Source organism: Pan paniscus, chromosome 16 (assembly GCF_029289425.2).
Source record: "Pan paniscus chromosome 16, NHGRI_mPanPan1-v2.0_pri, whole genome shotgun sequence".
NCBI classification, from domain to species: domain Eukaryota; kingdom Metazoa; phylum Chordata; class Mammalia; order Primates; family Hominidae; genus Pan; species Pan paniscus.
In genome coordinates, this window is record NC_073265.2 from 52,855,618 (window position 1) to 52,869,422 (window position 13,805).

At 43.6% G+C, this 13,805-nt stretch overlaps 1 protein-coding gene across 1 annotated transcript in view; it reads right to left on the bottom strand.

Moving 5' to 3' along the window:
• Positions 1 to 945: 945 nt before the first annotated feature.
• The window catches only part of HERC1 (HECT and RLD domain containing E3 ubiquitin protein ligase family member 1), a 230,944-nt gene continuing 218,084 nt past the window's right edge, over positions 946 to 13,805 (bottom strand). Inside the window, exons 75-78 of the mRNA XM_034938907.3 lie at positions 8,770 to 9,022; positions 8,104 to 8,256; positions 4,578 to 4,883; positions 946 to 1,594 (exon numbers count right to left, since the gene is read on the bottom strand). Of these exons, the coding sequence (XP_034794798.2) occupies positions 1,409 to 1,594; positions 4,578 to 4,883; positions 8,104 to 8,256; positions 8,770 to 9,022 (898 nt within the window). The 3' untranslated portion in view covers positions 946 to 1,408. The remainder of the gene's footprint in view (positions 1,595 to 4,577; positions 4,884 to 8,103; positions 8,257 to 8,769; positions 9,023 to 13,805) is intronic.

A 13,805-nucleotide genomic window follows, 5' to 3' on the forward strand; every position in this document is an offset into this window, starting at 1 on the left:
TCCTTGTGGAAAATAACTGCCTGCAGAGGGCTGTCTGTCTGGCACCTCATTTGAGCAGGCTGTCGGCAAAGACCCTGTCCGCGAAGTACAGTGGAAGCAGCCTGTGGCATGAACTTGCTGTAGGTGAGGGAGGCAAGCTGTCCACAGGCCTTCCCCTCTTTCTGCACACACTCCAAGAAGCCAGAGCCCTCCCAGCTGCTCTCAAGATGGCCCTTTCCCCCAGAAACACAGGCTCACCCTGACGCTGCTGAACACACACACAGCACTCAGGGCCCGCAGGGGCTGGCTGAGTTTGAGCACCAAGAATGTAACCCCTTCCCCAGACCTCTGCACAATTCTATCATTCAAGGATATGAAAGCCACTCATCAGTTCTCATGCTAATTCACACATTCACTCACTCATTCACTCATTGATACATGCTAAGTGCCTGCTAGCAGTAGCTGGCCTTTCTGTAACACCTTCCACTTGGCTGCCCTCCCCACTGAGACATGTTGTAAACTGCCCTGTTCTTTAATTCCATCACGTGCTCATTTTGTCTTTGTAGGTTCTTCATAGGAAGGGCCAGATGGCATTACTGTGGTCCTCTTCCTCCTTGTCTGGTAGAGTCATCCTCCACATTAGGTAGCTGGGGCTGTCCAGAGAAGGACGGGTGGTACTGAGAGGGGCGGAGCAGCTGAGGGAACAAAGTCAGAGAGACCCAGGATGACAGAAGAACAATGGAAAACAGGGACTTCCAACCCAGAGGAGTCTCCTAGAACCACACGGTTCCCTGATACGTTATTTCCAAGTGAAGCCCACCCTCAATGTAAAGAAATGTTTCTGAATGGGTCAAAAAGCCATCAGAGCAAGACCAGCCTGGAAGCTCATTCTGTTCTGGGCTAATGTCTGCCTCGATGGTAACCCCTAGTCAGAAGCTCCGCAGGAAGCAATACCAAGAGCCACGCTCCAATTCCTGAATCTGCTTTATTTCTCTGCATAAGGAACCCTGAACAGGCAATTCAAATTAAAACAAAATAAATATATGCATATTCATGTAAAACTGTCCTTTCTAATGAACAATTATACACAATGTACAATTTCATGTTCACTGGGTGGATTTACAAAAATGTACCATTCCCAACTAAAAATGCACCAAAGTGGTTTCATGCAAACTTATCAAAAGTGACCAAAAATATGGAGGGAAAAACCTGACTGAGAGCACTTCGTTTTTGTTGTTTTTGTACAATCACAGAAAAATAAAAACATCTAATTTCTTTGTTACATTTAGAGTAACTAAATGTGGCCATTGTTTATAATGTTGGTTTATGTTCCTATAACATCTATGTAGTTACCATAAAAGTATATCAACATCAAATCAGAAGTGAGCATTATTGAGGGAGAGAAGGGAGGGTGAGAGCACCCGCACGGTCAGTAGTCAGTGTCGGAGCCCTCGGCGTTGTCCACGTTTCTCGAGAGCATGTAGTTGTCCATGTCGATTGAGCGGCAGTTGTTGATGGCATAGCGCAGGCGCTCGGCCATGACCAGCTGGCTGGAGTACGGGGGCAGCCTCAGCTGGAAGAAGCAGGTCTGTGAGGTAGGCAGACTGTCGTAAGGCTGTGGAGAGAGACCCAGAGCCGTGACTGGGGACATCAGAGTGCCATAAGGGGGAATGGGGCTGCCCATGACCTCTCCCTGCCTTCAAGATGGAATTAACATGGCCACATGGTTAAGTCAAGTGGACACAGAGACTGGGCCAGATAGAATGAGCTGAGGCCCTACTGCCCCGTGGCCCTCAAGGCTCTGGGTGAAGATGTTCCTTCTTGTCCTCACCTCCTCCAGTGCCTGTGTGTGTAAAGTGAGGAGAAGCTCTGACTGGCAGGATTGCTTGAGAGAATACACTACGCACAGCGCCTGGCACAGGATGAGAGTGTAGTAAGAGGGCACCTGTCCTTCATACCCATCCACCAAGAGGGTGCAGACTGGAAGCCAGCTGCAGGGATGCCCCCACAGAGCAGGTAGAATGGAAAGAATAACTGTGAGGTACAGCTGGCCATGGGAGCCTCTTTGCCCCCCTCTCCTCTCCCTGTCCTCATGTGCATTCTGCCTCCTTTGCAGGCGCCATGGCTGCCTCGCACAGCTCACATAAGGAAGGGGCAGTCAATTAAACTCCAGTCCATCCATTTAACTGACGGTGATGCATCATTTAAAATGATAATTATGATGACTGGCAGCAAAACAGAAAGGTGTTCAGGATACATTAGGAGGTTAAAGGCAGAAAAAATTCTAGATACATCATATAAAAATTTGTACAATTGAGGCAAAGACTATGAGGAATTTCACAAAGGTAAAAATAGCTACTACTGGAGAGACAGAATTATATACGTTCCCTATCCCTCCTTGCAAACACAACTATTTTCTAAACAATTTGTAATAATAGTAATGGCATTATAGTGTTTTTATAAATTTTTAAAACGTTTGCTTAAAAAAAAAAAAAAAGAACCTGTCTTCTCTCACTCAACCTCCTCTTGAAATCAGCCCTCCTCCCCAGAGCCCACACCTAGGTGAGCCACATGTCCTGCTATGGGAGGTGGATGGCCCAGCAGCCCAAATGCACCAGAGCCAGTGATGACACAGCTCAACGCAGAAAAACTGAAAGCAGCAAGGAAGGGAGGTGCCGCTAGGTGGCTCTGATGACCTAAATGTGAGTACTGTAGAAATGATCTAAAAGCCACAGAGCAACCAACCACGGTAGTCAGTTACTGAGGCTGACAACCCTGAGACCGGAGATTAGTGGTGGATTAACTCCTACAACGGCAGGAGTAGCCCAGGACAGATATAAGGCAAGGGTTGTTTCCAGAGCTGAGTAGAAATGAGCCATTTCCTCCTTCCTACTTCTCTCTGAAGCAACAAAACAGATTTACAACTTATAGTTCTTGGCAAGTCATGCAGAAAATTTATAGAAAGGCTCTTTTATAATCCTTCCTGCACATGGCTTCTCCAGCAAGCCTAGCTCAGGAGCAGAGCAGCAGCCTGCAGCCTCAGGAGGCAGCACAGGGAGGAATAGCTTTGGCTACACCAGAAAGCCAGACACTTAAACTGGCAGGAAGGGCCTGTGTGTGAAGAGGCCCCACTTCCCTTACTGTTTTCTGAACAAACATCATGGGCCCTGCTCAGAGAACTGCCCAGCTCATGTGGGAGAGGGGGCTTGTGAAGAGTGGGGATGGAGACAGAGGGAGGAGAGGCACTCCTAACTGAATGCAGTAAGTTCTGGGTTTGAGGGCTGTACCCAGTGTTCAGGAGGTGGAGAGGAGGAGTCTGGCTAGGTCTGCCTTCAGCAATGGTAGGGGCACTCCTGGAAAGCATCTAGGAGGGGTTCCTGGAGGAGATGACTGGCACTGGGCTTATAGGATGAGTAAGTGCTTGCCAGAGATAGAAGGAAAGGGGTGTGAAGAAGGACTTACTAAAGCAGAAGGAACAGGTTACATAAAAGCACAGAATTTTAAAAACAGCCTGGTCTACTGGGGAGAAAGGCAAGCAGCCCATTATGACCAGAACATGAGAAGTATCAAGACATCACATCAGAAAGTGGGGCAGAGGCCAGACTGTGGAAGTGTTTAAGGCAGCTAAGGTCATTGGCATTTATTATGGAGTCAACAAAGGGGGTCTCTGAAAGGTCTAAAAGGAGGAGAGTGACATGGTCAGACAGGTGCTTAAGAAAGATGACTCTGGCAGCAGTGTGCTTTTCAGACTCTAAGCCCTCTTATTCCTAAGCCATCTGTCAAAATCACAGCTGGGCTGGGGCTCTGCAGCTGGGGCCTTTCATCAGATGGCAGAGATGCAGCCCTGCCTGCTCCACAAGGCACACCACACAAGTGGGCACAGAGGTTATCGCTGCTCCCCACATCTTTGGGTTCCTTCTGGGGCACACCCACCAGTTAATGGTTCATATTTTCATGAAAACAAACAAGGCCATGCCTCAGCACGGGAAGAGGCAGTATGATGATCCTTCTGCCAAGTTCAGCTTTAACTCAGGAAGATGCTGGAAGATTTAGGGAAGGTTGTTGGTTGTAGTATGCTCTCTTCATCCACTTAGGACTCTTCCCACTGAAGCTAAATGATATTTCTAAACAAATTTTACTGCTTGATTTTTTTCATTAATCTGGAAATTCTAAGTATTAAGCATGAATCGGCAGGCCTACTTGAGGGTCATAGTTTGTTTTCCCCAACATAAAAGCAACAAGGCGCAGAGGGCCAGGCGTGTTGGCTCACGCCTGTAATCCCAGCACTTTGGGAGGCCGACGTGACCAGATCACCTGAGGTCAGTAGTTCAAGACCAGCCTGGCCAACATGGTGAATCCCCGTCTCTACCAAAATATACAAAAAAATAAGCCAGGCGTGGTGGCACGCACCTGTAGTCCCAGCTACTTGGGAGGCTGAGGCAGGAGAACTGCTTGAAGCTAGGAAGCGGAGGTTGCAGTAAGCTAAAATCATGCCACTGCACTCCAGCCTGGGCCACAGAGTGAGACCCTGTCTCAACAAAAACAACAATGAAGCAATAAGGCAGACATTACAAAGGAAAAAAGAATAGCTTACTTACCCTATCAACCTTCATGATTTGAAATCTCTGAGAAATGTCAGCAGTGTTGGCTGGTAGTCGAGATCTTCCTGACACAAACCTCATGAAAAGCACCCGCTCCTCATTGGAGAACTCTTCCAGTGTGTGCCAGAACCACTGCACCAGCTGATGCTGCTCATCCACCTCACGGTACCGCACCACTTTCTTCAAGACTTCCACAGAGATCTCGGGCATCCCACACACCATCTGCTCCAGTTGTTTTGCTGTGAGGAGGGACAGCAGCGGCACAGGAACAATCCAGGACATCCCTTCTCGGACTGCAGCCACCTGCTCCCGGGAGAGGTTGCTCATTCAATGAGTGTCCGTGAACCTGGCACCCGCCAAGGGCCCTGTGGGGCCAGGCGCCTCCTGCTGCCTGCTCGTCCGCTCCCCAGACCCTCTACTTGTTTCTCAGACCACCAGGCATGAGAGTCAGTCAAAAAGGCCCACCCTCCCTGCCTCTCAACCCTTGTTAGAGCGCCTCCCTGCTGTGGGATTCTTACACTCCTGGTTCCAGTTCAAGTCCAATTTAGGAGCCTGCCTTCCCTCTACCACAAAATCTCAGCCCACTGGGGCCTTCCCTGATGCCAGCCCCACTCACTCATATTCCTAATCATATGTGCCCATGTGCTGTCAAACTATGCATGTGTGGACACTTCATCTCATAAAGGTAAGAAGCTTTGGGGGCACTCATCTAGCTGTCTACTGTTTTTTAAATTTATATTTGTCTTTTGAAAATAATTATATCCTTTTTGTAAAAATTATTTGTGCTCATCGTAAAAAAAATCTGAAAAGTACAAAGAAGAAAGTAAAAATGGGAAGTCCTTCTTTAGGAAGGCAATAGAAGAGGCAATGAATTTAGTGAAGAGACTTGGGTTCTAACTCCCAGCTCTGCCAATTATTAACTCTCTTAATTTTTCTGTCTGAAAAAAGCAGATATTGCTGCTCTCATGTGGCTCTGATGAGAACTGTATATGAGTAACTACATGAAATTCTGTGTGACTGGGTAATTCTACCCTGCTCTGTTCTCTTAGCATCATAGTGCTGGGCACAGGCAAGTCGGGGAGTACCAAGTGGGGTGCAACCAGGGGCTGCCTTGACAGCTTGTTTAGAAAAATGTCTCCTCCAAGATTATACAGTAGTACATACCCTACACACAGACTCACCACTGTTCAAGGTTTGTGTCATAAATACTTCTTTGCTCTTGGCCAACTCAAAACCATCTACCACCATTTAAAAAGTCTAAGAATCTGAATAGGGACCATACCTTAAGGAAGTGAGTAACTATGTGAGGTGATGGATACGTTAATTTGCTTCACTATAATAACCTTTTTACTATCTATATGCATATCCTATATTATCGTGTTGTACACCTTAAATATACATAATAAAATTTATTATATATAAAAAAAAAAAACTGGGCCAAGTACAATGGTTTGCCCTGTCATCCCAGCTACTTGGAAGGCTAAGGCAGGAGATCCCTTGAGCCCAACAGTTCAAAGCTGCAGTGAGTGCCACTGCACTCCAGCCTGGGTGACAGAGCAAGACCCTCTCTTAAAAAATAAAATAATAAAAAACTGGCACTAAGGTTGTCCCATAAGGAGCAGAGATTGGCAGTAAAGGCAGTCTCTTCTGATAGTAAAGGTCAATACCCCACCAAAGTCTGCCAAACGAAAACAAAAACGAACAAACAAGCTGTTATGCTTGGTGGAACACAAAACAAAAGCTGTCTGGAAAAAAAATTAGGCTGAGGTATGGGGCTGGCTGCTTGGAGATGGCAGGGGGACAACTGAGGACAGTTATGGGATAAACACTCAGTTCTAAGAGATGAAAAGGAACCAAAGACCAATTCATATATAAAGAAAGAGGAGGAAGGGCTTGTTACTGAGAACAGAACAAAGCCAGGGCAGAGCAGAGCACAGCTGTGGAAAGGGAGTGTCCATCCAACCCTCAGAAGAAGGGTCATCAGAAGAGCCTGGACACCATCTTGGAGCCTGGTTTGGGGTCTTGGCTCTGCTGTGGGCACTCAGTGCTTTCTTCTGTGAAACGGAGCTGGCAATCCTTATCTCACAGAGTAACTATGGGAAAAATGGCACCCAAGAGTGCCTGGCACCATGGCTGGCGTGCAGGAGGTTATCAATACATTTCTAGTCAGTTATTTATTCTCTGAGGATTAAAAATATTCATGAACTGGAGACAAACACTAATCCCTGGCTGTGTAAATAGCATCACTGACAAGATCCAACTTCACTAGGCTAAAGATATCATTTTTCTGATGGGACCTGGCCCAAAGTCTAAGAAGGAGCTGGGAGTGAGGGGTATGGAGTATGTATACTTCAAATCACTAAACTTCTATAGCTTCACAGCCTAAGTCCAGCTCTTGAGAAGACCCCAACATATTCTGCAAATAAAGTATTACTGAAATGCTATTAATGATTGTATTATCAAAAGAACCATTTTTGGACACCATATTTATGACCACATGAGTGGTCACTCATTCACACTCCCATTATTTATTAAATGCTAACTTACGTGTCAGCACAGAACAAGGATAACTCAAATGAAATAGAAAATGCATTCTTCATTCAATTACTTGCAAGTTGAGGAAACAAGACCTAAATTCTGGGGCCTAATTCTTAGACCATAACATAGAAGTATGTGATATATCTTGAGGAACTTCAAAGTAAGGAAAAAGATCGCAGGTTGGTGACCTGGAGGTGAGCTTGTGTGTGCAGGAGATGCCCTCTTAGCTGAGGCTTAAAGAACAGCAGCAAGACAGGGAAAGGGAAATCCATGTGAGGTCATAAGACCAGCATTTGAAGGTTCATTTATGTGGGCCCTGACTAACCCAACTAGAGTGGGGACGCTGAGCTGGGAAGCAGTAAGACATGAGGACAAACAGGACTAAGGAGGACTAAGGAGGAGTAAGAAGGCAAGGTCTGAATGCAGGATGAAAACAGTCTCAATCCAACCAAAGACCAATTCAGAACCGATTTAAGGCACTGGGTATGGAGAAAAAGGCCTGAGAAGTCTCTGAATAGGATTTGGAATATAAATACAAAGGAATCACCAAGTACGGTGGCTCACGCCTGTAATCCCAACACTTTGGGAAGCTGAGGCAGGTGGATCACTTGAGGCCAGGAGTTCAAGACCAGCCTGGCTAACATGGCAAAACCCTGTCTCTACCAAAAAATAAAAAGATTAGCTAGGCGTGGTGACACATGCCTGTAGTCCCAGCTACTGGGGAGGCTGAGGCCAGAGAATCACTTGCACCCAGGAGGCAGAGGCTGCAGTGAGCTGAGATTGCACCACTGCACTCTGGCCTAGGCGACAGAGTGAGGTGCTGTCTCAAAAATAAATAAGTAAATTAAAATAAATAAATTCATACATACATACAGAGGAATTAACACAGTAAACACATATTAGCAGATTTTGGCATACTCAGTCAGCTCTCATTTGGAGAGAAACCCAAGCATTCATGTGTACCTCCCGAGATGTTTCATCTCACCTGTCTGTCCATCTCATGAAGTCGATATTCAATGGCCCTCTCCACATATTCCTTCCTGTTGGAAAATGTGAGTGGGATACTATTTCCACCAGGGATTATAGGAACCATTTTGCCATCAGCACTCTGGCCAACAAAAGAATCAAGAGGAATCATCTAGGAACAGAAGAAAAAAGAATTTTTATTACATGGTAGAAATGACAGCAAAAAGTATTTTACATACAAATATGGCACAGCAATAACAAACTCACAATTTTTAAGGATAAAAACAAGGAACACAAAACAGGTAGGACTGATCAGGCTACTTGATCAGCAGGAATGTGATGACTCAACCAGCTGTAGTTAAAAATGGGACAAAATCTCTCTGTTCACAAACCAAGCCTGTTGAACTCTCGTGACCCCAGGCCTCCCCTTCCACCTTGGTTCTTCACTCTAACAGGCAGAAAAAAATTAAGGGGGAAGGAGCAGCTAAGTGCAGGAGCCCGCTCTATCTATTAGAAGCTGTTTAAACTCCTGCGGTTGAGCTGCTAAGGGCAGCAATGGCATAGATATGGCATTGTTCAGCCAGACAGCAAGTGGAAGACTGTATCTCAATTTTACACAGAAAAATTCTAGTCTGTGCATATAGGACGTCAACACCAGTAGAAACATAGACTGGCCAGGATTTACCTCATGGAAACTCTCCTCGGTAATCCCACTGTCTTCAATGTGAAGAATGCTGTTGAGAGTCTGCACGTAGAGCAGATCCACCTCCTCCAGGTCCTCTAGGGTGAGTGGGACACAGCACAGCTGCTTCCACACCAGAGGGGCCAAGTGGAGGTCCAGAGGCTTCTTTGTGCGAATGGCAACCCCCATTAAAATTCCTAAAAACTTAAACTGCATTAAGTGTTCATCGAGGCAGGCAGAAGGGTTAAAAAGGAACCTGTAAAATTAAAGGGAATATTTCAAACAGCATTTTCCTTATTTCTATTAGAAATAAGTTAGCAACAACAGCTATAGCGTTAGTCTATACCTGTACTGTTCAATATAGCATCCATTAGCCACATAAGGCTAAAGTAATTAAATAAAACTAAAAATTCAGTTCTTCGGCTTCCCTAATCACATGTTGAGTTCTCAAAAGCCACATGTGGACCGTAGTTATTGTTTCACACAGCACATGGACTATATTCTGAACTATTTTTAGAAGAACTATGTAAGGATCTTAAGCTACCTGCTCCAGAATGCCTTGTTTTCTAAAATCATTGTCTTTTTTTTTTTATTATTATACTTTAAGTTTTAGGGTACATGTGCACAACGTGCAGGTTTGTTACATATGTATACATGTGCCATGTTGGTGTGCTGCACCCATTAACTCTTCATTTAACATTAGGTATATCTCCTAATGCTATCCCTCCCCCCTCCCCTCACCCCACAACAGGCCCCGGTGTGTGATGTTCCCCTTCCTGTGTCCATGTGTTCTCATTGTTCAATTCCCATCTATGAGTGAGAACATGCGGTGTTTGGTTTTTTGTCCTTGTGATAGTTTGCTGAGAATGATGGTTTCCAGCTTCATTCATGTCCCTACAAAGGACATGAACTCATCATTTTTTATGGCTGCATAGTATTCCATGGTGTATATGTGCCACATTTTCTTAATCCAGTCTATCATTGTTGGACATTTGGGTTGGTTCCAAGTCTTTCCTATTACGAATAGTGCCGCAATAAACATACGTGTGCATGTGTCCTTATAGCAGAATGTTTTATAATCCTTTGGGTATATACCCAGTAATGGGATGGCTGAGTCAAATGGTATTTCTAGTTCTAGATCCCTGAGGAATCGCCACACTGACTTCCACAATGGTTGAACTAGTTTACAGTCCCACCAACAGTGTAAAAGTGTTCCTATTTCTCCACATCCTCTCCAGCACCTGTTGTTTCCTGACTTCTTAATGATCGCCATTCTAATTGGTGTGAGATGGTATTTCATTGTGGTTTTGATTTGCATTTCTCTGATGGCCAGTGATAATGAGCATTTTTTCATGTGTCTTTTGGCTGCATAAATGTCTTCTTTTGAGAAGTGTCTGTTCATACCCTTCGCCCACTTTTTGATGGGGTTGTTTGTTTTTTTCTTGTAAATTTGTTTGAGTTCATTGTAGATTCTGGATATTAGCCCTTTGTCAGATGAGTAGGTTGCAAAAATTTTCTCCCATTCTGTGGGTTGCCTGTTCACTCTGATGGTAGTTTCTTTTGCTGTGCAGAAGCTGTTTAGTTTAATTAGATCCCATTTGTCAATTTTGGCTTTTGTTGCCATTGCTTTTGGTGTTTTAGACATGAAGTCCTTGCCCATGCCTATGTCCTGAATGGTATTGCCTAGGCTTTCTTCTAGGGTTTTTATGGTTTTAGGTCTAACATTTAAGTCTTTAATCCATCTTGAATTAATTTTTGTATAAGGTGTAAGGAAGGGATCCTGTTTCAGCTTTCTACATATGGCTAGCCAGGTTTCCCAGGACCATTTATTAAATAGGGAATCCTTTCCCCATTTGTTTCTGTCAGGTTTGTCAGAGATCAGATAGTTGTAGATATGTGGCATTATTTCTGAGGGCTCTGTTCTGTTCCATTGGTCTGTATCTCTGTTTTGGTACCAGTACCATGCTGTTTTGGTTACTGTAGCCTTGGAGTATAGTTTGAAGTCAGGAAGTGTGATGCCTCCAGCTTTGTTCTTTTGGCTTAGGATTGACTTGGCAATGCGGGCTCTTTTTTGGTTCCATATGAACTTTAGTTTTTTCCATTCTGTGAAGAAAGTCATTGGTAGCTTGATGGGGATGGCATTGAATCTGTAAATTACCTTGGGCAGTATGGCCATTTTCACAATATTGATTCTTCCTACCCATGAGCATGGAATGTTCTTCCATTTATTTCTATCCTCTTTTATTTCCTTGAGCAGTGGTTTGTAGTTCTCCTTGAAGAGGTCCTTCACATCCCTTGTAAGTTGGATTCCTATTTTATTCTCTTTGAAGCAACTGTGAATGGAAGTTCACTCATGATTTGGCTCTCTGTTTGTCTGTTATTGGTGTATAAGAATGCTTGTGATTTTTGCACATTGATTTTGTATCCTGAGACTTTGCTGAAGTTGCCTATCAGCTTAAGGAGATTTTGGGCTGAGACAATGGGGTTTTCTAGATATACAATCATGTCATCTACAAACAGGGACAATTTGACTTCCTCTTTTCCTAACAGAATGCCCTTTATTTCCTTCTCCTGCCTGATTGCCCTGGCCAGAACTTCCAACACTATGTTGAATAGGAGTGGTGAGAGAGGGCATCCCTCTCTTGTGCCAGTTTTCAAAGGGAATGCTTCCAGTTTTTGTCCATTCAGTATGATATTGGCTGTGGGTTTGTCATAGATAGCTCTTATTATTTTGAGATATGTCCCATCAATACCTAATTTATTGAGAGTTTTTAGCATGAAGGTTGTTGAATTTTGTCAAAGGCCTTTTCTGCACCTATTGAGATAATCATGTGGTCTTTATCTTTGGTTCTGTTTATATGCTGGATTATGTTTATTGATTTTCGTATGTTGAACCAGCCTTGCATCCCAGGGATGAAGCCCACTTGATCATGGTGGATAAGCTTTTTGATGTGTTGCTGGATTCGGTTTGCCAGTATTTTACTGAGGATTTTTGCATCAACGTTCATCAAGGATATTGGTCTAAAATTCTCTTTTTTTGTTGTGTCTCTGCCAGGCTTTGGTTTCAGGATGATGCTGGCCTCCTAAAATGAGTTAGGGAGGATTCCCTCTTTTTCTATTGATTGGAATAGTTTCAGAAGGAATGGTAAGAGCTCCTCCTTGTACCTCTGGTAGAAGTTGGCTGTGAATCCGTCTGGTCCTGGACTTTTTTTGGTTGGTAAGCTATTAATTATTGCCTCAATTTCAGAGCCTGTTATTGGTCTATTCGGAGATTCAACTTCTTCCTGGTTTAGTCTTGGGAGAGTGTATGTGTCGAGGAATTTATCCATTTCTTCTAGATTTTCTAGTTTATTTGCATAGAGGTGTTTACAGTATTCTCTGGTGGTAGTTTGTATTTCTGTGGGATCAGTGGTGATATCCCCTTTGTCATTTTTTATTGCGTCTATTTGATTCTTCTCTGTTTTCTTATTAGTCTTGCTAGCAGTCTATCAATTTTGTTGATCTTTTCAAAAAACCAGCTCCTGGATTCATTGATTTTTTTGAAGGGTTTTTTGTGTCTCTATCTCCTTCAGTTCTGCTCTGATCTTAGTTATTTCTTGGCTTCTGCTAGCTTTTGAATGTGTTTGCTCTTGCTTCTCTAGTTCTTTTTATTGTGATGTTAGGGTGTCAATTTTCGATCTTTCCTGCTTTCTCTTGTGGGCATTTAGTGCTATAAATTTCCCTCTACGCACTGCTTTGAATGTGTCCCAGAGATTCTGGTATGTTGTGTCTTTGTTCTCGTTGGTTTCAAAGAACATCTTCATTTCTGCCTTCATTTCATTATGTACCCAGTAGTCATTCAGGAGCAGGTTGTTCAGTTTCCATGTAGTTGAGCGGTTTTGAGTGAGTTTCTTAATCCTGAGTTCTAGTTTGATTGCACTGTGGTCTGAGAGACAGTTTGTTATAATTTCTGTTCTTTTACATTTGCTGAGAAGTGCTTTACTTCCAACTATGTGGTCAATTTTGGAATAGGTGTGGTGTGGTGCTGAAAAGAATGTATATTCTGTTGATCTGGGGTGGAGAGTTCTGTAGATGTCTATTAGGTCTGCTTGGTGCAGAGCTGAGTTCAATTCCTGGATATCCTTGTTAACTTTCTGTCTCGATGTGTCTAACGTTGACAGTGGGGTGTTAAAGTCTCCCATTATTATTGTGTGGGAGTCTAAGTCTCTTTGTAGGTCACTAAGGACTTGGTTTATGAATCTGGGTGCTCCTGTATTGGGTGCATATATATTTAGGATAGTTAGTTCTTCTTGTTGAATTGATCCCTTTACCATTATGTAATGGCCTTCTTTGTCTCTTTTGATCTTTGTTGGTTTAAAGTCTGTTTTATCAGAGGCTAGGATTGCAACCCCTGCCTTTTGTTGTTTTCCATTTGCTTGGTAGATCTTCCTCCATCCCTTTATTTTGAGCCTATATGTGTCTCTGCATGTGAGATGGGTTTCCTGAATACAGCACACTGATGGGTCTTGACTCTTTATCCAATTTGCCAGTCTGTGCCTTTTAATTGGAGCATTTAGCCCATTTACATTTAAGGTTAGTATTGTTATGTGTGAATTTGATCCTGTCATTATGATATTAGCTGGTTATTTTGCTCGTTAGTTGATGCAGTTTCTTCCTAGCCTCTATGGTCTTTACAATTTGGCATGTTTTTGCAATGGCTGGTACCAGTTCTTCCTTTCCATGTTTAGTGCTTCCTTCAGGAGCTCTTTTAGGGCAGGCCTGGTGGTGACAAAATCTCTCAGCATTTGCTTGTCTGTAAAGTATTTTATTTCTCCTTCACTTATGAAGCTTAGTTTGGCTGGATATGAAATTCTGGGTTGAAAATTCTTTTCTTTAAGAATGTTGAATATTGGCCCCCACTCTCTTCTGGCTTGTAGAGTTTCTGCTGAGAGATCTGCTGTTAGTCTGATGCGCTTCCCTTTGTGGGTAACCCGACCTTTCTCTCTGGCTGCTCTTAACATTTTTTCCTTCATTTCAACTTTGGTGAATCTGACAATTAT